At 45.4% G+C, this 27611-nt stretch overlaps 1 protein-coding gene across 5 annotated transcripts in view; it reads right to left on the minus strand.

Moving 5' to 3' along the window:
• Positions 1 to 27611, minus strand: part of heatr5a (HEAT repeat containing 5a) — a 344658-nt gene that overhangs the window by 135196 nt on the left and 181851 nt on the right. For 4 of the 5 annotated variants that reach the window (XM_072488279.1, XM_072488289.1, XM_072488306.1 and 1 more), the window contains 4 exons: positions 23212 to 23371; positions 11555 to 11744; positions 4683 to 4852; positions 3522 to 3548 (listed from right to left, as the gene is read on the minus strand). In XM_072488279.1, the coding sequence (XP_072344380.1) occupies positions 3522 to 3548; positions 4683 to 4852; positions 11555 to 11744; positions 23212 to 23371 (547 nt within the window). The remainder of the gene's footprint in view (positions 1 to 3521; positions 3549 to 4682; positions 4853 to 11554; positions 11745 to 23211; positions 23372 to 27611) is intronic. The other variant, XM_072488316.1, reaches the window with a different exon arrangement.

The following is a 27611-nucleotide window of genomic DNA, read 5'->3' on the forward strand; positions in this document are numbered from 1 at the left end:
CATTGCTCTTGACCACCCGCTTTCACTTTATATAACTATGACATTTCTTCTTGTTGATCCTGATGCCCCTTGCAAGTTTCCTTTCATAATCTATTTTAGCAGCTCTCATAAGCTGCTTTGTGACCCTTTGCTAATCTGTGTATCTATCCCATTCGTCCGGATCTGTGCTTTGTTTTGCATTTTTGTAAGCTCTTTCTTTATAGTTTTATACTCTCCCTAACCTCTTTAGCCGTCCATGGCTTTTTTTTTGTGAAGTTGAGCCTTTTCCTCTCAGGGATATATACTCGCCCTGTATTTCGTTAAATGTTTCTTTAAATATTCTCCACAGAGCTTCACTCGTTTGACCCATTCCAGATCTTCCCAGTTTACAGTGGACAGTCTCTGTCTCATCCTGTTGTCAGCCTTACCCAAGTCTAAAATTCTAGTATCTGAATCATGCTTTTCCCTTGTAAACGCTACATTGAATTCAATCATTTTGTGATTACTATTTGATAAATGTTTGTATATCTTATCTACTCAAATTCAAGCTGGATTTGCAGAAGTGATAACAGAATGCAAATCACAGGGGATGCACAGAGGGAGAAATCAGACACCTTGTGCACAAGAATAACCGTATGCAAGAACATGGAAATTAAACTACTATACAGTTCATTTTTCAAATACAGGAAGAGGAGGAGCTTCACAAAGCCTTCTGAACATTTCCTGGATACTTGGATCACTGTGGGTCTGAAATTCTGCAGAGTGACAATCAGTCAGGGAGTGGCAGGCATACCCTGGGGATTTGTGGGAGTCTATTAAGGTCACTGTAGGTCTGTATAATAGTTGCCCAGAAGTTAGAAGTGGTTTTAATTCTAACTAATGGTTCCCAGCACAAGACAATTTTCCTTGGACGTTTGCACTTTTCCCATGTGCAACCCTTACCTGGGAACTCCGAAAGAGGGGTCCTCGGTGCATCTTTGGAGTACCCCCCAGTTACAAAGCTCTGGAGTCCAGAAGTTATCACCTTATCTTTATCTTTCCTATAATCACAAGCAAGAGTACAATTCTTCTCTTCCACAGCTGTACTTGTTCATTGAGTTGAGTACACAATGTGCACAAGGACATGACAAAAGAGGCCAATTTACAAAAATAAACACACAAGTCTATGTAGAAAGGCTCAACATCTGTGGAACTGCAATCCTTTTTTCCCCCTTTTTTGTATAAATTTAAGGTACTCAATTTCTTTTTCCAATTAAGGGGAAATTTAGTGTGGCCAATCCACCTACCCTGCACATCTTTGGGTTGTGGGGGGAGACCCCTACGCAGACATAGGGAGAATGTGCAAACTCCACACGGAGAGTGACCCAGGACCGGGATTGAACCTGGGTCCTCAGTGCCATGAGGCAGCAGTGCTAACCACTGCATCACCGTGCTGCACGCCCCTGTGGAATTGCAATCCTGCAACAACTGTAAGACATGTAAACTCAGCAGTCCCAATCAATGTCTTTTTGAGGGTTGTACAACTCTCAGTTAACCAAGCGTTCTAAAGTATTGCTCCAATTCTAGTGAACAAAATTGCTCTTTTTCTCCATAACTTAATTTACGGTTCCTCAGTGGCTAAGGAGGAGAGCATGGATTCCTTAGAGATTGCATCTCATTGCAGGAACAAAAATCAACTTACCCTGTTAAGTAGCAGCCCTAACTTTCTATAGGTTGCTCAACTGGAAATCAATGGGCAAATACACCAATCCATGAATCTCACAGGCAGGCTGAGGGCCATTTCCAGAAAGATAAGATTGCAGCAGTGTAGACTGTACTACAATTGCAGGGTATCTCTTCCTCACCACAGGTTGCTGGGGAATTTGCATATTAACAATACTGACTCATTAGACTCATGGTTATTTTGTCATCAAAACCTGGGCTAATGACCTATGATAATGTAAAGAAACAAACTGCGGCTTGACACTATATTTATATGAACATTTAATCCTAGCTCTTCCTGAAGGTGATAAATCACAGCTCCTCCAGTGAGGAATTGGTGGAGAGTCATCAAGAGTAGAGACTCTGGCTTTTTCTTTTTCTTTCCGTTCCAGTTCATAGCCACTGTTGTCTATGGTAATCTCCCCACAGACCCCAATTTATTGACTGCAGGCCGGATTGATCATGGGACTTGGCGGTCTGACCCGTGTGCTTCGATGAAGCACTGAACTAAGAGTATCTGATGCATCATGAAGATGTGTGAAACAGTACACTCTTGGCATAAAATTAATAATAATAATCTTTATTGTCACAAGTAGGCTTACATTAACACTGCAATGAAGTTACTGTGAAAATCCCCAAGTCGCCACATTCTGGCACCTGTTCGGGTACATAAAGGGAAAATTCAGATTGTCCACATTACCTAACAGCACGTCTTTCAGGACTTGTGTAGGAAACCAGAGCACAGGGAGGAAACCCACGCAGAGACAGGGAGAACGAGCAGACTCCACACAGACAGTGACCCAAGCCGGGAATCGAACCTGGGACCCTGGAGCTGTGAAGCAATAGTGCTAACCACTGTGCTACCGTGTAATTAAGATTGTAACTAGATTCCCTTTCTGTAAAAAAAATATAATGCATATAAATTTAAACAGAATATTGTTACAATTTGAGCACCATTGTCATCATTAGTACATTGATAATTTTTAATTCATACAAGTTTGTGCAGTGTAACATCCCCAAATTACTCCATGCTGAATTCTGGACTGTAACTGAATATGAGCGGCAAGTATACCAATTTACTTGTGCTGGAATTTTAAGTCAAAACAATTCATTTCAAGTTGCACTCAAGGACATTCAGAGCTGGTAATAATGATTTTAAACAGCTGAAAGATCAAGCTTTTACTATAAACCTAATAGATAAGAATTTAGTAGTGCACTCACCTGCAAAGATAAAGAAATGCTGACAATTACAACCAAGCACAAAAGAACAAGCAAAAGTTAAGAGTTAAAGTAAACTGCAATTCTGTGGCTTTAACTTTCGCATTCGCTCTGCAGGTTAGTGTGTGAAAATCAACATCAGTTGACATTATATGAGTTAATTAGTTTCAAACTCAAAGAAGCTCTAGTGAGGAAAATCCGCAAACAGCTAAAATACATACTCCACTCATGACAATCTCAAGGTTTTGGGGAGCTTCTTGCACAATCAAGCAAATAATTTTTTAAAAAGCCAAACCATTTGCCATATTAATCTATGCTGGCTGCTGCCACCTGTGCAGCCTGCAGATGCAATTGATGCTAGTCAAGTAAGGGAAGTACATTAGAAAATTAAGTCAAACGTAAGCCAAGGGTTTTTATCAGTAGGGAAGTTGCATCACACAGCTTGTTTGTATTTAATTTGCATGCCCAGCCAAGTTGTTAGATTGATTATTGGAGTCAGAGCTAAAAACAAACCAATATAAAAAAGTATTTAAACACAATGAAACCAACACTTGTTTGAGGGTGTAGGGGCGAGGGAAATGTTGTGGCAGGTGGGAAATGGGTGGAAGAGGGAAATAACCTACCCAAACAGAATTATCCAATAGGATCTCCTGCACAAAAGAACAAATGACAGACCAGTCACAATCACATCCTGGTTGAACATTTGTTCAAAAAATGGAAACTGGTACCAATTATAATATGCTAACAAGAACTTGACACCACACTGTGCTCTGATTGACGATCTGGTGTCTGCACACCATCACAAAAATACTTTCACAAAGTCCGGATGAAGCAGTAATGGTGCCAGGACCTCTTGGTTCTCCCTTAAAATCCACCCCACGAAGTTAAAAACGCATGGTGAAATGCAAGAAACAGTTTATCATACGGTTTACAAGCTGTGTTAACAAACAAAGTAGTCATGAGATTTAAAACATGGAAAGAGGCCCTTCAGCCCATTACATCCGTGCCAACCATCAAGCACCAAACTATTCTAATCCCGTTTTCCAGCACTTGGTCTGTAACCTTGTATGCAATGGCATTTCAAGTGCTCATCTAAATACTTCTTAAAATTTGTGAGGGTCTCGCCTCTACCACCCTTTCAGGCAGAGAGTTCAACATACCAACCATCCTCTGGGTGAAAACATTTTTCCTCACATTTCCTCAAAACCTCCTGCTCACTACCTCAAATCTATGCCCCCTGGTTACTGACCTTTCCATTAAATCCTGCTCACCCTATGTCCCTCATTATTTTATACACCTCAATCAGGATCCCCCGCAGCCTTCTCTGCTCCAAGGAAAACAAACCCAGCCTATCTCTTGATAGTTGAGGCGATCAAGCACAAGCAACATCCTGGTGAATCTCCTCTGCACCCTCTCTAGTGCAATCACTTCCTTTCTATAGTGTGGTGATCAGAACTGCACACAGTACTCCAACTGGGGCCTAACCAGCGTTTTAACATCTTGCAACAGATTATGCTTAAATAAAACTAGGTGAGTGGTTTTATGCCGTTTTTCTGTGCTCGGGCCAGTTTTATCAGGGGCCCCTTCTGGTTCATGTATTAATCTGGCCTTGGCATGATTAACTTAAAATCCCTAAAAATAAACAAAAGCTGTATAGATTAAGGTTTAAACCACACCAATTGGAGTAACCAATTTAGATTTATAGATGGCACATTTTTAACCAATGCAAGTTGCAGATACCCAAATTCAAATATAAAATGGATATATCTATATGGCATACTTACACATAAACTAGGGACAAGATTGGAAAGGTTCACATGACGTGGTGCAAACATATGCAACTGCTGGAGGCAGGAGATAGCTTGTGCCTGCACAAGACAATCTGGGTTATCCTGCATCACTGCACAGCCAACTAGACAGGAAGTTCTTAACTGGGGGACAGATGTGCTGTTGCCTAGGAATTAAACATACATGGGATTATTTGAACAGCAAGTAATGAATTTATTAACTACTTAGCATACAGTGAAAATAATTTCCAGCATTGACTCTGACAGGAAAGTTGGTGCAGGATCAGTTTATTTTACCAATCATCAGCTGCGGCTCACTCAATAACACTCTCACTTCTGCATCAGGACATTTCAGGTTCAAGTCCCACGCCAGGGTTTGAAAACAAAAATCAAGACTGAAACTGCAATACTGAGCGTGTGCTGTCATTCAGATGAAACATTAAACTAAACTCCATATGCCTGTTGGGGTGGAAGTAAAAGATACCGTGGTACTATTTTACAAAGGAGTTCTCTCTGGTGTCCTGCTTAATGTTCCCTCAATCAACATTAGAAAAACAGATTATCTGGTCATTATCACATGTCTGTTTGTGGGAGCTTGCTGTGTGCAAATTGGCTGCCATGTTCTCTCTGTTACAATGGTGACTCTTTTTTTCTTTCAATATAATTTATTATATTAAAGTTGCTTATATAAATAAGACTCCAAGCTGCTACCTAGACAGAAAGCCACATAAGGAGTCATTGGTGCAAATGACCAAATGTTTGGGTGAAGAGCAAGAAAGAATGGTAGAGATAGAGAGGTTTGAAGAGGGGATTTGAGAGCTCAACGCAATGCCTTTATTGTGCAGCAATTAAAATCAGGAATGCTATTAATGCTCTATTTATTAGATGACATAAGGTTATGTTAAACTTATATAAAACAGAGATTCAGAATCAACAGTAACATTGCACTCAGTTCTGTGTGCCACACTTGAGGAAATATGTCAAGGCATTAAAAAGAGCAGAAAAGGTTCCCAAGAATGGTCTCAGTGGTGAGGAACTACAGTCATGTAGATTGGAGAAACGAGGACTGCTTTCCTTGGTGAAGAAAGATTGAGAGTAGATTTGATAAAAGTATTCAAAATCATGAGGGGTCTGGACAGGAAAAACTGTCCCTATTTCGTGAAAGGCTCGAGAACGAGAGATTGAAGATAATTGGCAAAAGAAACAATGAACACATTATCCCCGTGTCTGCGTGGGTTTCACCCCCACAACCCAAAGATGTGTAGGTTAGGTGGATTGGCCATACCGAGGGGGGTAGGATACTCTGATTATTAAAACAGTTCACAACACAGTTGTACAAAAAACAAACGGCACAAGCACTAAACTTTGCGCTGGAGAGACCAGATACCCTCGACACTGTACCAACAGAAGGGGGAGGAAGGGGGTGTGGTGGAGAGAGAGAGGAAAGGAGGGTGGTGGGGAGGGCCCAATAGGACACTGCCTGAACTATCTACGGAGGCAGAAAAACAAATCAACCTTCAATTATGATGTGCCAGATTCCGGGAGTCCCCCAGAGTGGGTGCATGAGGAGGGGATTTGAGAGCTTTGTCAGCTCAACACAATGCCTTTATTGTGCAGCAATTAAAATCAGGAATGCTACTAATGCTCCATTTATTAGATGACATAAGGTTATGTTAAATTTATATAAAACACAGGTTCAGAATCAACAGGAGCATTGCACTCAGTTCTGTGTGCCACACTTTAGGAAATATGTCAAGGCATTAGAAAGAGCAGAAAAGGTTCCCAAGAATGGTCTCGGGGCGAGGAACTACAGTCATGTAGATTGGAGAAATTGGGACTACTTTCCTTGGAGAAGAAAGATTGAGAGCAGATTTGATAGAAGTATTCAAAATCATGAGGGGTCTGGACAGGAAAAGCTGTCCCTATTGGTGAAAGGCTCGAGAATGAGAAGACACAGATTGAAGATAACTGGCAAAAGAAACAATGAACACATTCTCCCCGTGTCTGCGTGGGTTTCACCCCCACAACCCAAAGGTGTGCAGGTGAGGTGGATTGGCCATGCTAAATTGCCCCTTAATTGGAAAAAAATAATTGGGTACTTGAAATAAAAAAAAAGAAACGATGAAGACATGAGGAAAAACATGTGCATGCAGCGAGTAGTTAAGATCTGGAATTGACTGCTTGACAGTGTGGTGGAAGCAGCTTCAATCAATGCATTCAAGAGAGAATTTGTTTCATTATGGAACATTATCTGTGTACAGAAGGCAGGGAAATGACACTTGGCAAATTGCTCAGAAACAATGGCCCAAATAGCATCTTTGTGTTGTAACAATTTTGTGAAAGCTCACAAAGCCAGAATGGAGCACAAATATCTAAGGATTCTGCAGCTGGAGAAGATTCCAGAGATAAGGAAAGACCACTGAGGGATTTGAAAACAGGATAAGAACTTTATTGTCAAGGTGCTGGTTAATTAGGAGCCAATGTAGGTCAATTTGGACAAGGATGATGGGTGAATGAGTTGCTGCTGCTTAGAGTTGCGGGCAGCAGCTTTTTGAATGGTAAAGTTTAGAAGGGGTAGATCATCAGAGACTGGCCTGGAGTTTGCTGAAAGAGTCACGTGAAGAGGCATGGATTTCAGCAGCAGATGAGTTTAGGCAAGGTGTGTTGAATGATGTTTTGGAGATAGAAATTAATGATGATGCAGATGTGTGGTTGGCTGATTATCTCAGGGTCAAATGTGACGCCAAAGTTGCAAACAGTGTAGTTCAGCTTCAGAAACTTGATAAGGAGAGAACTGGAGTGTGGAGCGAGGGAATGGAGTTTGTGGCAAACGCCAAAGACAGTGGCCCATAACTCCAGAGCAGTGTGTCTGGAGGGTACCTCAAAGATGCACTGGGGAAACACCCCACCTCCAGAGACGTTCCCAGGTAAGGATTGCACATCATTTGCCCGAGAAGTTCAAACTTCTGAATAGCAACTGCCCTGCACTGGGAACTATCCAAGAACACAATTAAATTGCAAACTTCAGATGGTTGTAACTGTGTTACAACAATATTTACCCAGAAAAACTTCGATGATTTAAGATCATTTCTAGTTTCTTGGTTGTCGTGACCTCTCCCCAAGAGACACACGGCCCCTCGGCTAACTCCCTAAACCTGCTCCCATGGGCTCACCCCCACCCCACATGGAGCAATGACATAACAAGATAAACCGAGCATGTTTCAAAATGCTGCCCACCCAATGAATTACTTTTTGAAGTGTTCTCAGTGAGTAAATGCAGTAACCAAGCGGAGAGAAGAATATTGTCAAAGATCCTGCTGTTCCATGGCATCTTTCATGTCCACCATGAACCACTGCATGAGGCAGACGGACTTTACTTTTAAGGACCAAACAAATATAGCTGCTCCAGTAACACAGCACTCCTTCAGTCCCACAATATGGTGTTAATCATATGCTCAAGCTTGCGGTGGAGCTGCAACAGTCTATTATCAATAAAGCCAAGCTGATTTCCTCTTTTAAATATGCAAAATTGCAGTAAGAATGGAAGAGAACTTTGCCAGGAAATATAAAGGGAAGAATCAATTAAGAATAAAAGAAAAACATTCCAAAACAACCTGAAAACAAGTTTTTTTTTTGAAGACAGTCTAAAGACATACTGTGCTAAAGTGAGTTAACTCAATAAAGTTCAGACTTTTCCCCAACAGCTTTGTTTTGTGCTTATGGCCTAAAGATAGCTTCTGTATGTAGGCCAAGTCTTCTCTGAACCAAAACATGACCTCTTCTAGGCTCCACATATGAAAATAGCATTTTCAGGATTAACAATGAGCTTATAATGCTTTTATCTAATGTAAGGTTATTCAGAATGGGCAAGAGACCCCAGGGCTCCTGGCAAAGAAAAAGGAACTGCAGATGAGCTTTGACCTATTGTCCTTGGGAAAAACGGTTCATCACTTGAGAAGAGCGAGGGGGCGAGCTATGAGTACAGGGAGAAGGCAGGGCACGTGTTGGCAGGTCAGCTGTGTAGGGAGGCGAGGGAGTTGGTGGTGGCTCTGGAACAGATTAACAAGGTGTTTGAGGAGTTTTTTTAGGGGCCTGTATAAGTTGGAGCCACCAGAGGATAAGCGGGAGATGAGGGAATTCCTGGGCATGTTAGAGAGCCCGAGGTTTGGTGAGGTGGAGAGAGGACTGGAGGAGCCAATGGGGGTGGAGGAGGCAAAGGTGGCAATCGGGAGGATGCTTCCAGGGAAGGCGGCGGGGCCGGATGGGTTCTCGGTCGAATTTTATAGAACATTTAAGGATAGGTTGGCGCTGTTAATGATGGAAATGCTCAAGGAAGCGATTGGCAGGGGGGGTCTTGCTGCAAACGATGGGGCAGGCCTCGATCAGGGTATATAGATACATAGAAGATACATCTATCAGGACGAGGCCTTTTGGCCACTCGAGCCTGCTCCTCCATTCATCACGATCATGGCTGATCATCCAACTCAATCGTCTAATCCTGCTTTCTCCCCATGGCCTTTGATCCCATTCTCCCCAAGTGCTATATCCAGCCGCCTCTTGAATATATTCAATTGGGTATAAATTGAATTTAAGAAAAAGTGAGTATTTTATGGTGTCCTCTCTGGGAGTGGGAGCGGGGTAAGGGGGGCTGCCATTTCGTTTGGCAGCATCTCACTTTAGGTATCTGGGGGCGCAGTTGGCCCGGGACTGGGCAGGTCTCCAGAAGCTTGGTGGGGTTGGGTTGGGTTCACGTAGGGGTTCGAGGTTGCAGGCCTTGGCAACAGCGTCACTCCCGATGGCCCCACGGAAGTGCTCGGTGAGTCCAGTGGTAGTGGCCACACTGAAGATCTGGAGGGAGTGTCAGCAGCATTTTAGGTCGAGAGTGGGGTGGTGGGAGGGGCGTGAGGGGTGGATGCGAGGTTCTGGGGATGGGAAGAGAAGGGAATTAAGGCGATGAAGGATTTGCTACTGGGAGGGAGCTTTGCGAGCTTCGAGGAGCTGAGCGAGAAGTTTGGATTGGCGTGGGGCGAACGTTTCAGGTTTATGCTGGTGCGGGACTTTGTGAGGATTTCTCGACCTTCTTGATAGCACCTGCCTCCTCGCTATTGGGAGTCAGTGCTGACTTCCATGTGCGAGGCTAGGGCTGATACAGGTGAAGGCTGTGTACACCGTACAAAGTCTAGGATGAGCCAGCTGTTCAAGGGGGTGGAGATGTCTGAGCAATGTGGGAGAGGCCCTGTGAAGCATGTACATATGTTTTGGGTCTGCCCGAAGCTGGAAAGGATTTGAAGGATGGTTTTCCACACCATTTCGAAGGTTCTGCATGTAGATGTGGATCCTGGTCCCCTGGAAGCCATATTGGAGGTGATGGACGAGCCAGAGCTTCAGGTGGGTGTGGGGACAGATGTCTTAGTCTGCGCTTCGCTGATTGCTCACAGGCATGTCTTGTTGGGGTGGAGGTCATAGAACATAGAACGATACAGCGCAGTACAGGCCCTTCGGCCCACGATGTTGCACCAAAACAAAAGCCATCTAACCTACACTATGCCATTATCATCCATATGTTTATCCAATAAACTCTTAAATGCCCTCAATGTTGGCGAGTTCACTACTGTTGCAGGTAGGGCATTCCACGGCCTCACTACTCTTTGCGTAAAGAACCTACCTCTGACCTCTGTCCTATATCTATTACCCCTCAGTTTAAAGCTATGTCCCCTCGTGCCAGCCATTTCCATCCGCGGGAGAAGGCTCTCACTGTCCACCCTATCTAACCCCCTGATCATTTTGTATGCCTCTATTAAGTCTCCTCTTAACCTTCTTCTCTCCAACGAAAACAACCTCAAGTCCATCAGCCTTTCCTCATAAGATTTTCCCTCCATACCAGGCAACATCCTGGTAAATCTCCTCTGCACCCGCTCCAAAGCTTCCACGTCCTTCCTATAATGCGGTGACCAGAACTGTACGCAATACTCCAAATGCGGCCGTACCAGAGTTCTGTACAGCTGCAACATGACCTCCTGACTCCGGAACTCAATCCCTCTACCAATAAAGGCCAACACTCCATAGGCCTTCTTCACAACCCTATCAATTTCAGGGATCTATGCTTCTGCATCCTGTTCCTCAGCATGCTGGGTTACCGTTGACTGCTGAGGGAGGGAGGGGGTAGATAGGAGGTTTAAAGTGTTGGGGCGTTTGTTGTTGTGAATTGTAAAAATGTTGAAAATGTGGAATAAAAATACTTTAAAAAAAAAGTCAGGAAGATATAGGCTATCACAATGCAATATGTAGACAGCAAAAATCTCTAATCCATCAACCATGTTTGCATTTTCTACCAAGAACAAAAGACAGAGATATTGACAGCACTTGACAATACAAAAGGTGTCTGAAGTCAGGATTATCCCATCAATCCTAACTAAAGACACAATGAGTACAGGATATTGCATAGCAACAGATGTCCAACATTTTGAGACTCCCATTCCTACTAAATGCCATACATCATATCCAAATCTTGTATTTTGACTTAACTTCAAATCAATTTAGGTCTTGCTGAAACAGATCTTCCAACCTCCCTTTTCCAATTTCTTGAGGCAAACAGCACTTATTTTAGCTCAATGTATGTTTGAAAATTATATGAAACAAACAGAAATTCTCCCATTTCCACACAAAAAAAACTATGCTTTCCATGTAAAACACACATTCCTTTATCAGACATAATGAAACATTAAGGAATCAATCAATTGATTAAATACACATGAACACTATTGTTTTAAGTTAATGTAAATTTCAGGCATTTATCATGCAATGGGAAGTACATCTGAAATGCTCCTGAGCATTCTCATCACAATGATTAACTGTTGCAAACACGTTACCTTGCAGTTCTGGTCCCAGTGTGGTAATAAGGACATTCAAACAACCACCCAAACTTTGATGAACTTCTGGATGAGTGAGCGGCACAGTCAACAGCAGCAGCAAGACGAGAGACAAACTTGATTCCACATGGGCATGATACATTGGACCACTGGAATCTATTAACAATGACAAGGAGTGCAGTGCCCAGGTCTACAAATGAAGACAAGAGGAGTATTTATAACAAAGTAGGACCAAGAAAACTTCAACTTGCATTCATTCATACATTGATTACATATTGTGAACAAAGTTGCTTCACAGACAAACCACATTTATATAAAAGGTAATAGATTGAACTTCTTAGATAACATTATTAATCCTTTTGCAATATTGTGAAGGGAATGATCAGTACCATTGAATATTGCAGAATATACACCTTATTCTATATCAAATCAGACATATATATTTAACTCAAAATTAAACATTCTTACACACATTATTTTTATAGCATTCTGTTGTTATACTTTGAAGGCAAGTATACTCGGTTGGGCCAGCAGAATGCAGTGTGGGAGGGTTGGAGGGAGGTTGAGCCAGCGGGAATTTGGAGGAAGTTGTGCCGGAGGTAGGGAGCGTTGGGAAGGAGGCCAGAGATGTGGGACGGACAAAATGAGGACGCACAGCCAGGCCAGAGGTAGGGAACAGAGTGAGTAGGTCATTCATCCCCACAAGCCTGTCCTGCCATTTAATTAGATCATGGGTGATCTGTGGCATAACTCCATATACCTGCCTTTGGCCCATACCCCTTAATATATTTGCTTAGCAGAAACCTATCTATCTCAGATTGAAAATGAACTGTTTTAGCTTCAACTTTGTGGGAGAGAATTGTAAACCTCTACCACCATTTGAGTGAAGAAATGCTTCCTAATATCTCTCCTGAACGGTTTAGCCCTAATTTAGACTAAGCCTCCTAGTTGTAGAATCTCCAACCAGTGGAAATAGTTTATCCTTATCTACCCGGTCTTTCCCTGTGCATATCTTGACTACTTCGATCAGATCACCCCTTGCCCTTCTACATTCTAGCGATAACAGGCCTAATTTGTGCAATCTCTCCTCGTAACTTAACCTCAGCAGTCCAGGTATCATTTTTGTAAACCTATGTTTGTACGCCCTCCAAGGCCAAAATATCCTTCCTAAGGTGTGGTGCCCAGAACTGCTCAGTGTTCCAAGTGGGGTTAATCAGGGGTTTGTATAACTGCAGCATAACTTGTGTAACTTTATACTCCAATCCTCTTGATATAAAGACTTGCATTCCATTAGCCATTTTGATTATTTTCTGCACTTGTTCGTGGCACTTAAAGGATCTATGCACCTGATCCCCCAAGTCGTTTTGGTCATCCACTGTATCTAACCTCTTTCCATTTAGAAAGTACTCTGCCTCTATTCTTTTTTGGTCCCAAATGGTTAACCACATACTTGTTTACACTGAATTCCATCTGCCACAATTTTGCCCATTCACCTAGAAATTTTATGCTATCATTGAGACTGTTGAAAATGCCACCTAACTTTGTATCTGCAGCAAATCTGGACATATAACTTTCTATGCCATTATCCATGTCATTAATGAATAATATGAATAATTGAGGCCGCAACACAGAGCCCTGTGGTACACCACTAGTCACCTCATGCCAATTCGGGAACTGCCAATCAACCAATTTCCTAACCATGTCAATAATTTTCCCTCAACTCCGTGGGCTTCCACCTTCGTTAACAGTTTCTTCTGTGGGACTTTGTTAAATGCCTTCTGGAAGTCTACATAAATAATATCCAAATATCCCTGTCCACTATCTTACGTCACCTCTCAAAAAATTCAATAAGATTAATCAGGCATGACCTTCCCTTCCCATACTGGCTCTCCGTGATCAACCAAAACTTTGAGGTGTTCAGTTACTCCATTCCCGATTATAGATTGCTGCAATTTCCCCACCATAGATGTTAGCCTAACTGGTCTAAAACTCCCTGGTTTCCCCCTTTCACCCTTCTTAAAAAACAAAGTGACATGTGCAATTTTCCAATCCAGAGGGACTACTCCTGAATCGAGGCAACTCTGAAAGATTATAGCTAGGGCATCTACAATTTGCTTCCCTGCTTCCTTTAACATCCTCGGGTGGAAACCATCAGGTCCTGGGGATGTGTCTCTCTTTAGTTTCATTAATAATAATAATAATAATAATAATAATAATAATAGCTTGTCACAAGTAGGCTTCAATGAAGTTACTGTCAAAAGCCCCTAGTCGCCACATTCCGGCACCTGTTCGGGGAGGCCGGTACGGGAATTGAACCTGCGCTGCTGCCTTGTTCTGTATTCCAAGCCAGCTGTTTAGCCCATTGTGCTAAACCAGCCCCTTATATTAATTTTAATATTAATTATTAATATTAATATAATAATTGATTTCCTAGTTATTGATGCTGCACTTGTATTAATTGTATTAAGTCCATCTCCTACAAACTATTAATTTTTTGAGGGACTTCTGGCAAGTTATCCTCCTTTTCAACTGTAAATACTGAGGCAAAGTAATTGTTCAACATATCTGCCATTTCCCCATTATTACTGACAATATCTCCATTTTCAGGTTTTAGTGGACCTACATTGCTCTTGACCACCCATTTATAAAACTATAACATTTCTTCTTAATAATTTTGATGTCCGTTGCAAGTTTCCTTACTTATTCCCTTCTAGTAGCTCTTATAAACTGCATTGTGACATTTTGCTGGGCTCTGTATTCATCCCATTCATCCATGCTATGTTTTACATTTTTGTAAGCCCTTTCTTTTAGCTGTCCCTAACCTCTGTCATTGTCCATGGCTGTTTTTTGTGAGATACAGCCATTTCCTCTCAAGGGTACAAACTTGCTATGTATCTCGTCAAAACGTTTCTTTAAATATTCTCCACTGGATTGGCGGTGAGATCAGAGGCTGGTAGAATCATAGAATTTACAGTGCAGAAGGAGGCCATTTGGCCCATCGAGTCTGCACCAGCTCTTTGAAAGAGCACCCTACCCAAGCCCCCACCTCCACCCTATCCCCATAACCCAGTAACCCCACCCAACACTAAGGGCAATTTTGGACACTAAGGGCAATTTGGCATGGCCAATCCACCTAACCTGCACATCTTTGGACTGTGGGAGGAAACTGAAGCACCCGAAGGAAACCCACGCAGACACGGGGAGAACGTGCAGACTCCGCAAAAGGAATTGAAATTAACAAAATGACCTGTTCTATAGACAGACCACTAGAGGGAAATTGATCAGCTTCACAGTAACGGCTGAAACAGGATTCAACTTGCGTCAGGGGAGTGGTCACGGGCAACGGAGCTCCAGCAGTTGCGCCCTGTTCCCCAGGGGGGAAAAAAAACAAACCGGCTGGACTGCCACCCCCTCCCCTCCTCCCGCATGGCAGGAGAACGCGGGGTACGATGAGCGGGTACCGAGCCAGCGGCGGAGACTGACGTCAACCGGGGTTGACCACAAGGCAGGCAGCAGAACAAAGGAGGACTCCCGTCCTGACCAGAAGCCTCTCTCTCTCTTGACCCTCCTAACCCGGTGTGTAGGTGAGGGAGGAAAAAAAATAACTTCCCCCTTTTTTTTTTTATATAAAAATTTTTTTTTTTTTTTTTTTTTTTTTTAAAAGATTAAAAGAGAAAGAACTTTTAAAAAACTTTTTAAAAACATTTTTTGAAAAAGGGGTTTAAGGGAGGAAAAAAAAAAGTATTGAAGGAGAGAAGGGAGGGAAAAAAAAAGGGGAAAGAGAGAAAATAGGGGGAAAAAAATGCCAGAAGGGAGCCAAAGCAGAGGGAGAAAGGGAACCACAAGCAGAAGGGGCCGTGGGCGAGCCAGCTCAGACAGGCCAACCGGTGCACAAAGCGGCGGAACGGAAAATTCGCCGCAACAAAAAGAACTGGGCAGACAGGAGCATTTCCCCCTTGGGCCAGGGGGGAACTGGAACTGGAAGGCAGCCTTTGCCAAGGCGCTGAGGGAACATCAGCAGGTGCAGAGGCCAGAGCAGACATGGAGGCCGCAGTGCAGGCACTAATGGCCAAGGCCCTGGTGGAGGTGCAGCTCACCCTGGGCAGAGCAGAGGAGAAACTGGAAGCCCAAGAGACGACCATGAAGGAGCTGGCAAAAGCCACGACTGACATGACTGACCGATCACGGCCCTGGAGAAGGAGGTGGCGAGACTGGGCACAACGCAGGGGAGCCTGAAGAGCAGAGTGGACGATCAGGAAAACCGCTCGAATTGGAAAGATGTAAGGATAGTGGGCCTACCAGAGGGGATCGAGGGTAGAAACCCCACGGCATACGTGGCCGAGATGCTGGGCAACTTAGTGGGGAGGAAAACTTTCCCCAACCCACCAGAAATGGACAGAGCACACCGGTCGCTGCGCCCGAAGCCCAAGGCAGGGGATCAACCGAGGGCAGTTATAGCTAAACTGCGTCGGTACCAAGACAGGGAAACAATCCTGCACTGGGCCAGGCAAAACAGAACCTGCAAATGGGAAGGACACTTCATTAGAGTCTACGAGGACATTAGGGCAGACGGGCCAAATTCAATAGAGCGACGTGCGTTTTGGTATGCTGTACCCAGCGAAACTCTGGGTCACATACCAACAAACATGTTTGTCGAGGAACATGGGCTGGAACACCAACAGCTAGGGTAGAAATAAGGGGGCCCCTGGCAAGGGGCAACAGCACGCCGACGGAAGGGGGGGTTGAGGCAACGGCAGGTCCCCCTGCCCCCACCCCCGCCACGGCGAGCGCACCCTGAACAAAAACCAAACCACTACCCGAGGGACCGCTTCAGGTGGGAGACCAGGCCCTAGCCCGGTAGCGGAGTAGGGAGAGCAAGCGCGAGGAGTGCAGGGTAGGACGGGGGAAGAGCAAGCAGAAGCCACAGAGGTCGGGCAAGGGAGAAGCGAGACAGTGACTCCCGAGAGGGGGGCCACCGCACTAGCAGGAAAACGAGCGCCGGGGGCATGCAACAAAGCAGGGCCGCAGGGCGCCCCCAACAGGAGGGGATGGCGCCAGGCAGGGGGACGGGACAGGGACCACTCAACAGAGGCGGGAGAGCAAACGAGGATAGGAACAGGGGAAAGAGGGATAAAGAAGGGTCTACGGGAGAGGGGGGGAAAGGGAGGGGCCGGGGGAGGGGACACAGGGCAAGAGGGACAAACAAGGCTAGAAAGAGAATAATAGGGCTACAAAGTGCCACAACCAAGGGCTCGGAACAAGGAATCGCTGCAGCACCCACCCAGTACTGTCTCTGGGCGAAGGGAGACTCCAGAGTGCAGGGGACTACCTGTGTGGCGGACGCAGTGGGCGGCCATGTCGGGTGCCCCATGGACAAAGGGAAAGCCCAGAGCGCAGGGGCCCGACCGCATGGAGAGAGCAGTGACAGCGACCACCCTAGACGGCCCCCTAACAAAGGGAAACCCCGGAGGGCAGGGGCGCATCCACCAGGGAAGTATGGTTAATCCCACAGGAGCGAGGGGACAGAAGCCCCCCAACCAGGATAGTCACCTGGAACATAAGGGGACTCAAAGGCCCAGTGAAAAGATCCAGAGTCCTCACCTACCTAAGAAATATGAAGGCCGTCATAGGTGTGTCTCTTGGAGGAAGACTGAGAGAGCAGGACCAACTGCGGATAAGGAAGGGCTGGGTGGGACAGACCTACCATTCCTGCTATGGGGCGAGGGCCAGGGGGGGGGGGGGGGGTGGCAATACTGATCAGCAAGAGGACAATGTTTAGGGCGACAAAGACGGTTACGGACCCAGGGACGTCAGCGTGTTACGGAGCCAGCGGTAGTACTAGTTAACGTACGTGCCCAATGCCCCACATGGAGGTTGGATGTTGCCCTACTAGCTGACAAGGCCTTCAACGAAAAGATATCGCAGGCCATAGCAGAGTACACGGAGAACAACCAGAACGGGGAGGTCTCACCCTCCATGTTCTGGAAGGCACTAAAGGCCATAGAAGAGGGGAAATTATCGCTTTCAAAGCGTGAAGAGATAGGGAGGAAAGGGCAGTTAGGCAGCAGCTGGTCGACTCCATACTGGAGGTAGACCGTAAATATTCCGAGGCCCCAACCTTAGAGCTCCTGGCGGAGAGGAAAGAGCAACAAAGGAACTTTGATCTGCTCTCCAACAGGAAAGCAGTGCATCAACTCCGCCAGGCACGTGGGACTCTATACGAACACGGAGACAAAGCCAGCCGCCTGTTGAAAAGACCAGCCGAAAAAGCAGGCAGCCACCAGAGAAATTGCACAAATTAGGGATAACAGAGGCACATTAGAAACAGAACCAGAAAAGATCAACAAAACCTTCAAGGCCTTCTACCAAGGGCTGTACACCTCAGAGCCCCCAATGGGGGAGTCCGGGATAAAACGGTTTCTTGATGGACTGGACATACCAGTCATGGGGGAGAAAAAGGGGCTTGGAAGCACCACTAGCACTGGGAGAGATCATGGACAGCATTAGCCCCATGCAGCCGGGGAAGGCGCCGGGACCAGACGGCAGACTTCTACAAAAAATCTGCGACAGCACTGGCCCCGCACCTGCGGGAGATGTTCACAGACTCGCTAGCTCGGGACACACGCTATCACAGGCCTCAATCTCGCTGATACCTAAGAAAGATAAAGACCCAACGGAATGTGGGTCTCACTGAACGCAGATGCCAAAATCCTAGCCAAAAGGCCAGATGACTGCGTACCAGAGTTGGTCGCAGAGGACCAGACGGGCTTTGTCAAAGGTAGACAGCTAACCTCGAACATCAGGCGCCTGCTGAACGTGATAATGACCCCCTCCGGGGAGAGAACACCAGAGGTGATCGTCTCCCTAGATGCAGAAAAGGCCTTCGACAGGGTCCAATGAAAATACCTCAGAGGTACAGGAGCGGTTCGGGCTTGGAACAGGGTTCACCTCCTGGGTAAAACTCCCATACAACACTCCCAGGGCGAGCGTACGGACCAACACCAACTCCCAATACTTCCAGCTGCACAGGTACACTAGACAAGGAAACCCACTGTACCCGCTGCTGTTCGCTCTAGCGATTGAGCCATTAGCACTAGCGCTCAGAGCAGCAAAAAGCTGGAGGGGGATCCGAAGGGACGGCAGAGAGCACAGAATCTCTCTCTGTGCAGATGATCTGCTCCTCTACATTTCGGACCCACATAGCAGCATGGACGGAATCATCGCGCTCCTGAAAGAGTTTGGCACCTTCTCGGGCTACAAACTCAACATGAGCAAAAGCGAGATCTTCCCGGTACACCCACAAGTAATGGGTGTACACCCAGCACTAATGGGACTGCCTTTGAACAAGCCCAACACAAATTCCGCTACCTGGGGATCCAAATAGCCCATGACTGGAAAGGGATCCATCAATGGAACCTCACCAGTCTGACAGAGGAAGTAAAACAGGACCTGCAAAGGTGGAATATACTCCCACTCTCCCTCGCGGGAGCACTAGACAACCTAATCATGGCGTTCGTATGGGGTGGGGTGGGGCGCGGAGAGGAGAGAAGAGAAACAATGCTAGGATCCCAAAGAAGGTCCTACAAAAAACAAAATCCAGGTGGGGGCTAGCCCTCCCAAACCTACAATTCCACCACTGGGCGGTGATGGCCGAGCGAATAAGGGGATGGCTCAAGGAGCCAGAAGCCGAGTGGGTGCGCGCGGCGGCACTCCCACCCGCACCCAAAAAACACTCCAGCAGACCAGTGGTGATAGCCACCCTCCAGTCCTAGAACCAACTACGGCAGCAATTTGGCCTGACCAAAATGTCGGACAAAGCTCCCATCTGCAACAACCATAGGTTCTCACCAGCGCTGACTGACGCCACCTTTAAAAAGTGGGGACAGGACGGAGGGACACTGACAGTCAGGGACCTATACACAGACGGCAGGATCGCCACACTGGACGAACTGACAGAGAAATTCCAGCTAGCCAGGGGGAACGAGCTAAGGTACCTGCAGCTCAAAAACTTCCTACGAAAGGAGAAAAGGACAGATCCACAACCGCCACGCCAGTCATTACTGGAAGAGTTACTGGACGCAAGCATTCTAGATAAAGGGAACTGTAGCGACATGTATGACCGACTGGTAGAAAGTGCCGACACCGTACTGGACGCAACAAGAAAGAAATGGGCGGAAGACCTGGGGATTGAAATAGGGTGGAGACTCTGGAGCGAAGCACTGCATCGGGTCAACTCCACCTCCACCTCCATGTGTGCAAGGCTCCGCCTGACGCAACTGAAAGTGGTACATAGAGCCCACTTAACAAGAACTCGTATGAGTAGGTTCTTCCTGGAGGTGGATGATAGATGTGAATGGTGCCAAAGAGGCCCAGCCAACCACGCCCACATGTTCTGGTCTTGCCCCAGACTTGCAGGGTACTGGACAGCCTTCTTCGAGGCAATACCCAAAGTGGTGGGGGTGAAGGTGGAGCCATGCCCGAAAGTGGCGGTCTTCAGGGTATCAAACCAGCCAGATCTATTCCTGGGGAGGAGGGCGGACGCCCTTGCCTTTGTCTCCTTGATCACCCGCCATAGAATCCTGTTCGTCTGGCGGTCAGCAGCACCACCCAAAGCTGCAGACTGGCTGTCCGGCCTCTCGGAATCTTTCCAAATGGAGAGAATCAAATTTGCCATCCGAGGGTCAGACGACGGCTTCCACAGAACATGGGAGCTATTCACCCAACTGTTCCAGGACCTGTTTGTGACCAACGAACAAGCAGAAGAATAGCCAGGTAGCCAAGAATCAGGGGAAAGTAGCCAAGGCATGAGGGGAGGGACAGCTAAACCCAAGAGGAAAGAAAGGCGAACTACAGGAGAAGGGGAGGGGGAAAGGGGGCAGAAGGGGGGGGGGGGGGGGGGAGGGAAAGAGTGGGGAGACAGGGAACAATGGAGAGGAACCAGAGAGGTTGGGGGGGGGGGGGGGAGGCAGGGGAATGATAGCCGGAAGGAGGGCACGGGAAACAATAACAAACTTGGCATCTATGGGAACAGAGAGCAAGGAGAATCCAGGCGAAAGACGGGACGAACGGCTCAAGCAGAGGTGAATGCGAGACGACAACGGCAGCGAAATCCGTCCAGGAGAAGCAAGTGACAACACCAACACCAGACCCATTTGCGTATTGCTCTCTGTAATTGTTTCTACGGCACCCAAATGTATATCTACCCCCCAACACCCCCCCCCCCCCCCCACAGATGACTACTTGGGTGTTAAAAATAATATTGCCAATTGTACAGAGTCGCTGCTGTTGAGCTGGTGCATAATACCCAACCAGTTATTTTATTTTATTCATTTACTTTTTCATGGAATTTACAGTGCAGAAGGAGGCGATTCGGCCCATCAAGTATGCACCGGCTCTTGGAAAGAGCACCCTACCCAAGGTGAACACCTCCACCCTATCCCCATAACCCAGTAACTCCACCCAATACTAAGAGCAATTTTGGACACGAAGGGCAATTTATCATGGCCAATCCACCTAACCTGCACATCTTTGGGCTGTGGGAGGAAACCGGAGCACCCGGAGGAAACCCACGCACACACGGGGAGGATGTACAGACTCCGCAGACATTGACCCAAGCCGGAATCGAACCTGGGACCCTGGAGCTGTGAAGCAATTGTGCTATCCACAGTGCTACCGTGCTGCCCTTTGTGGTATGTTTGTCTGTGCTCTTCTCTTATATATATATATTATATACGTATCTTATTCTGTGTACATGACGGTAAATATACTTTGTTCAAAAACTCAATGAAAAACATATATAAAAAAAATTTCAGTCGTTTGATCCATTAACGGTGCTTTCCAGTTTACATTCTCTGTCTCATCCCTTTAAAGTCAACCTCACCCAAGTCTAAAATTCTAGTATCTGAATAGTGCTTTTCACTTTCATACGCTATACTGAATTCAATCATGTTGCGATCAATATTTGATAAATGTTTGCGCACAGTTAGGCTGCTAATTAAATTTGGCTCATGACTCATAAAAAATCCAATATTGCCTGTCACCTTGTTGCATCTAGAACATATTGCTGCAGGAAACTATCCCGGACACATTCCAGAGATTCACTGTCTTTCTGATAGGTGCTTGTCTGCCTCGCCCAACCTACGTGCAAGTTAAAATCCCCCATTAACACTACTTGGCCGTTGTTACACAGAGTCTAATTTCTGCATTTCTACCATTTAACACCTCAGTACTGCTACAGGACATTGATACACAACACCCATTACAATTTTGAATCCTTTTTTGTTCCTCAGTTCCATCCATATGGTCTCCACTGGATGCTTTCCCCTCATTTTATCCTCCCTCATCATTGAGGTGTTAGCATTTATAATCAGTAAGGTTGTTCCACCCCCTCTGCCATCTTCCCTGTCCCTCCTGCAAACTTCATCACCAGGTTCCTAGTCCCGACCATCCTGCAGCGATGTCTCCGTAATAGCTACTACATCATAATCTTCAATTTGCATTTGCGCCTGCAGCTCATCTAGTTTATTTCTTACACTCCATCGATTAGTGTATAGAATATACAGTGCTGAACAGGAGGCCATTCGGCCCATCGAGTCTGCACCAACCCACTTAAGCCCTCACTTCCACCCTATCCCCGTAACCCAATAACCCCATCTAACCTTTTTGGTCACTAAGGGCAATTTATCTTGGCCAATCCACATCTTTGGACTGTGGGAGGAAACCAGAGCACCCGGAGGAAACCCACGCAGACACGGGGAGGACGTGCAGACTCCGCGCAGACAGTGACCCAGTGGGGAATCGAACCTGGGACCCTGACACTGTGAAGCCACAGTGCTATCCACTTGTGCTATCGTGCTGCCCACCGTTATACCCCAAAACCAGTCCCTCAGCACCGATGCTTTATTTGCTTGTTTATTATTTTTCTCTTTTCGTTGAACCAATATACTTCTTGTAGTTTTGCCATTAGCTGCAGTTCCTGACTATTTCTTTACTCTCTGACCAGCTACTTGCTTTTGGAATTGTACTGACTTCCCCTGAACCTTCCCCTGGGTATCCACCCAAGAAAGACCGACAGGCCAACCGACAGACAAGACATAAAAAGATATTCAAGCATGCCATCTACCTGGACGAGCACATACTAGTTACTGTTTGCTTTTACTACATAGCTAGTGTGTTATATCTCATCTTGAACTCTAATTAAACTCAATATACCAACTATATTGATTGTCGACAATACAGATTGACAGTGCTCCCATTAACTATCTTTTTATTTAAATAATAGAATTTTAACAAGCGTTTGTATCAAACAAGAAAGCACACAACCAAAGTTCAATTCATTATTTAATCTTCAGAGTCCCCCAGTACTTAAAGAGGCAAGATTTCTAAAACTTCACAACAATTTGAAATCTGAAACCAATTATTTTAGCAAAGACCCATGCATCTAAATTTTGATCCTGGTTGTGATCCTGTTATTTGCACAAAGCTCAGAAAAGATTACTATGTGAAAGAGTGATATAATTTATGTTATGGTAAGGTTACAGCAATAAATCTCTTCAATAAAGCAAAATTAAAGGAAGATTTTGAAACAAAATTAAATATTCATGCTTTCATATTTACAAACATTTACTTTTGACTCCACATTACAAAATATGAATTACCTGAACTTCGGGAGATGTGCTGTCTTGAGATAAAGTATAAAGAATACTGACACAAGCAGTCAAGTGTTGACTTGAAACTATTCCTCCCAGGTACCTGTAAAGGGAGCCTAAGGCCATAGAGTGCCCTGTGCGCGAAATCACATCTCTGGCAGACTTTAACCTGAAGTCATGAAGAAGTAAACAGTCACTAGAAACAGTAGTTTTGTACTTCAGAACATTAATATTGCTAAAAAGAGAAGTGTTGTTGAATATTTTTGTCTTGAACTCGTCAGAACAAATGCAAGAACACCAAATTTCAAACAATCACAATTTATGCTACAGGAGAAAAAGGTACTGATTATTTGCCAAGTAAGCTCCTGGATAATTCAAAAATACACGGGGCGTTAACATATTACTTTTGCTTGCAGAGAACTGGTCCCTGATAATGAATGTGTATCACTTCTAACAAGCATAAATGAGGCACATTAAGAGTTCAACGGATTACCTTCAGTTGGTTCTTAGTGTAGCTCTTAACAGTTATGAAATCCATTCACTCTGTGCTACATTAGCTTGTAGACTGTGGAGATTGCAACATTTAAGATACAGGGTGTTTCACTGCTTGTTATGTTTGTTTCAGTCTAGTAACAAGGATGGGACTCTGTGCTTTGATCGGTCACCAGATCAGTTCAAGGATCAGTTAACAGTCAGTATAAATTGGGGCAGCACGGTAGCATTGTGGATAGCACAATTGCTTCACAGCTCCAGGGTCCCAGGTTCGATTCCGGCTTGGGTCACTGTCTGTGCGGAGTCTGCACATCCTCCCCGTGTGTGCGTGGGTTTCCTCCGGGTGCTCCGGTTTCCTCCCACAGTCCAAAGATGTGCAGGTTGGGTGGATTGGCCATGATAAAATTGCCCTTAGTGTCCAAAATTGCCCTTAGTGTTGGCTGGGGTTGCTGGGTTATGGGGATAGGGTGGAGGTGTTGACCTTGGGTAGGGTGCTCTTTCCAAGAGCCGGTGCAGACTCGATGGGCTGAGTGGCCTCCTTCTGCACTGTAAATTCTATGATAAAAATCAGAAAAGAAGCATCCCTGTGGGAAGGACAAAAGACAGAGCAACAGAAACAGGTTCCAATTGAGCTTTAAGAAAGGTGAGAGAAACAGGTTGCAAGTTAAAGAAAAGATTGCAGGGAGCAGACTTTTAAGTCTCTGAAATCGTGCTTGTAAGTTAATGCTGGAGTGCACACTGACTGACATCCAGGGAAATGTAATCTTGGAATGGGAGATTGAAACTCTGCGAGGTGGTCCATTGTTGAAGCCATTGAGTTGGAGCAACTGTTGGAGAGAATTCTAAGATGAGATCTTTGAACATGGTGATTGAAAACCCTACTGAGAAAGATGAAATTTCAGTGAGATTGGTTGGCTCACAGTGTGACTAACGTCTGGCTGAATTGTTGAGAAATTCCTGGAATTCATTTTTGGTTGCGTCTATCATTTGTGTAGCGTGTTCGACCAACGTTTGCCTGTTAGTTCGCATGCACCAGATACTTTGCCTGATTGTTAGCATGCAAGGTAAATTGGTTTATCTTTTTGAACTTGGACAGTTAAATTTATTTTTGATTGTTCAAAACCCATGGAATCTTGTGGTTCACTTAGTAAGCCTCTTGAACCTCAAAATTGTCTATTTTGAACAAAATATTATTGGTCCCTCACTAGATCGCTCCCACAATCTGGGGTCTTGCCAAGGATCTAACGGCACTCAGGATTGTTCAGTAAGTGCTGCATAATTGCAGAATCACATCTAACAATGGATGTTTTGTTTCAGGATTTTGCAAGCACAGGCTAGTTGAGCACGGCCTGTACTCTCTCTGCCCATTATGAACAGAAGGAGCATGCGGTTTGTTTTGATTAGCCAATCGCTTGGATGTGCAGCCTACGTACATGGTATGCAGCATCCTGTGGTGGAAAATAATTTAGCCAGTGCACTAACCGGATGTTCCCCTCAGTCCAAAAATACATTCTGTCCACCACACCACTGAGCAATGCTGTGCATGAATTTCCCTGCCAGCGCCACAGGAAAGACAGAAATAAAAAAAGAAGGCAGTATACGAGTATGTTACCATTATTTCTTAGTGTACATCAGTAATCCTCTTTTCAGTGGTCTGAAATCAGCCAGCATTGTGTTTTTAAAAAAATCTGTCAATGTTCTCCTTTTCGCAAAATTTTGAGCCTCGTTTCAGACAAGAGTAACACAATAGTAATTCAGAAAACTGGTCATTTTTCATGCCTTGAGTCTAGGCATGTCAATGGACTATGGGGAGGGCAGGTGTAGTGGTATTGTCACTGGGCTAGTAATCCAGAGACCGAGGGTAATGCTCTGGCGACCCAGGTCCGAATCTCACCATATCTGATGGTGAAATCTGAATTCAATAAAAATCTGAAATTAAAAGTCTGAAATTGATGACCATGAAACCATTGTCGATTGCCGTAAAAACCCATCAGGTTCATTGGTGGCCTTTAGAATCATAGAATCCCTGTAGTGCAGAAAGATGCCATTCGGGCCATCGAGTCTGCACAGACCCTCTGAAAGAGCACCCTACCTCGACCCAATTCCCTACCCAATCCACCTAACCTACACATCTTTGGACTGTGGGAGGAAACTGGAGCACCCGGAGGAAACCCACAAAGACACAGGGAGAATGCACAAACTCCACACAGGCGGTAGCCCAACATCAGAATCGAATTTGGGCTCCTGGCGCTGTGAGACAGCAGTGCCAACTACTGTGCCACCGTGCCGCCCGATGGATTTCTATTGAACCCAATGACACACTCCAATCACTAACAAAGCAATAGTCCAAATTCTTCACACAAGTCGAATCTAGCTAACTCTTCTATAATCTTCAAAGTAAAGATTCAACAGTTCCTGGCACTTAATAACGCCTTTAAAAGGAAAAGGACCTCACAACAAGAAAAATGGAAATGTATTCAAGTGGATATTAGTTTGGAGGGTGACCAAAAATTTGGTCAAGAAGTGACTGTAAACAAGGGAAGGAAATTTACCACCTGGTCCGACCTACATGTGACTCCAGATCCAGAGCAATGTGGTTGACTCTTAACTGCCCTCTGAAATGGTCTCGCAACTACTCAGTTCAAGGGCAATTGAGGGTCGGCAATAAATGCTGGTTCAGCCAGCAACTCCCACATCCCTGAACGAATAAAAAACTGTAGAGGGTTTCTGGTCCATCCACATGTGTGCAATCACCAAGATTGCCCATATCCACATTGCCTTAGCTCATGTTGCTGCAACCCACGTCTATGTTTGTGTCACTTCTAGACTTGACATCCTAACCACGCCTGGCCAGCCTCTCTCATTCTTCTGTAAACCTGACATCTACATCCTCAATCACACCAAGCCCTGTTCACCCCCCAGTCCAACGCTCATTGACCTACATTTGCTCCAGGTTAAGCAACACCTCCACATGGCAGCAGATCTTGTGATAGGAGCAATTACAAGCAAGACAAGACAGGAAGTACCCAAGGACGTTTTATTGCACTGAAGTACTTTCATAACCACAAATTGCTGTTTTGTACACAAGAACACTGAATCACTGCATAAAATTTCTCCAAACATATGATGACAGGGACGATCTGCAAACAAATTTAAGCCACACCACTAAAATTCATTTTTGTCTTGTTTTGAAAGTTTTGCTAAAAGAAAATTACAACCTCTTAGACTCAACCTCAGCTCTTAGACCGGCCACACAATCGTTTAGGATAATTTTTAATGATGCCACCATGTTCAATTTTCCTTGCTGGTCAATCAAGCAGAGTAGCTTCAAGGGCAGCACGGTGGCGCAAGTGGTTAGCACGGTTGCCTCACGGCGCCGAGGTCCCAGGTTCGATCCCGGTTCTGGGTCACTGTCCGTGTGGATTTTGCACATTCTTCCCGTGTTTGCATGGGTTTCGCCCCCACAACCCAAAAGATGTGCAGGGTAGGTGGATTGGCCACGCTAAATTGCCCCTTAATTGGAAAAAAATGAATTAGATACTCTAAATTTATTTTTTAAAAAGGAAAAAGTACTTCCGGTGGCGGCTATGAGGGAGTAAGTCGCGCATTTGGTGGCTCCCGCTCTGGATGGACCTTTGGACCTTTTTTGTGTTTTTGAGCGCTGGCTTTGGAGGCGAAGTCAATCTGGCATTGGTTCCACACATTGGTGTATGGAACGAAGAACCCCAAGGGATCAAAAAGGGAGAAATATGAAGAAAAGCAAGGGCTGGCTGGAGGTTGTGGCAGAGGACAATATGGCTGATGTTCTGCTGTGATGGCCCAACCATCAATGGAGGAGTTGACGCAGGTCATTCAAGAGGGCTTCGCTAGTCAGAAACGGGGCTGTCTTGATCCGATAAAGGAATCGATCGATCGGA

Source organism: Scyliorhinus torazame, chromosome 2 (genome assembly GCF_047496885.1).
Source record: "Scyliorhinus torazame isolate Kashiwa2021f chromosome 2, sScyTor2.1, whole genome shotgun sequence".
Taxonomy (NCBI): Eukaryota; Metazoa; Chordata; class Chondrichthyes; order Carcharhiniformes; family Scyliorhinidae; genus Scyliorhinus; species Scyliorhinus torazame.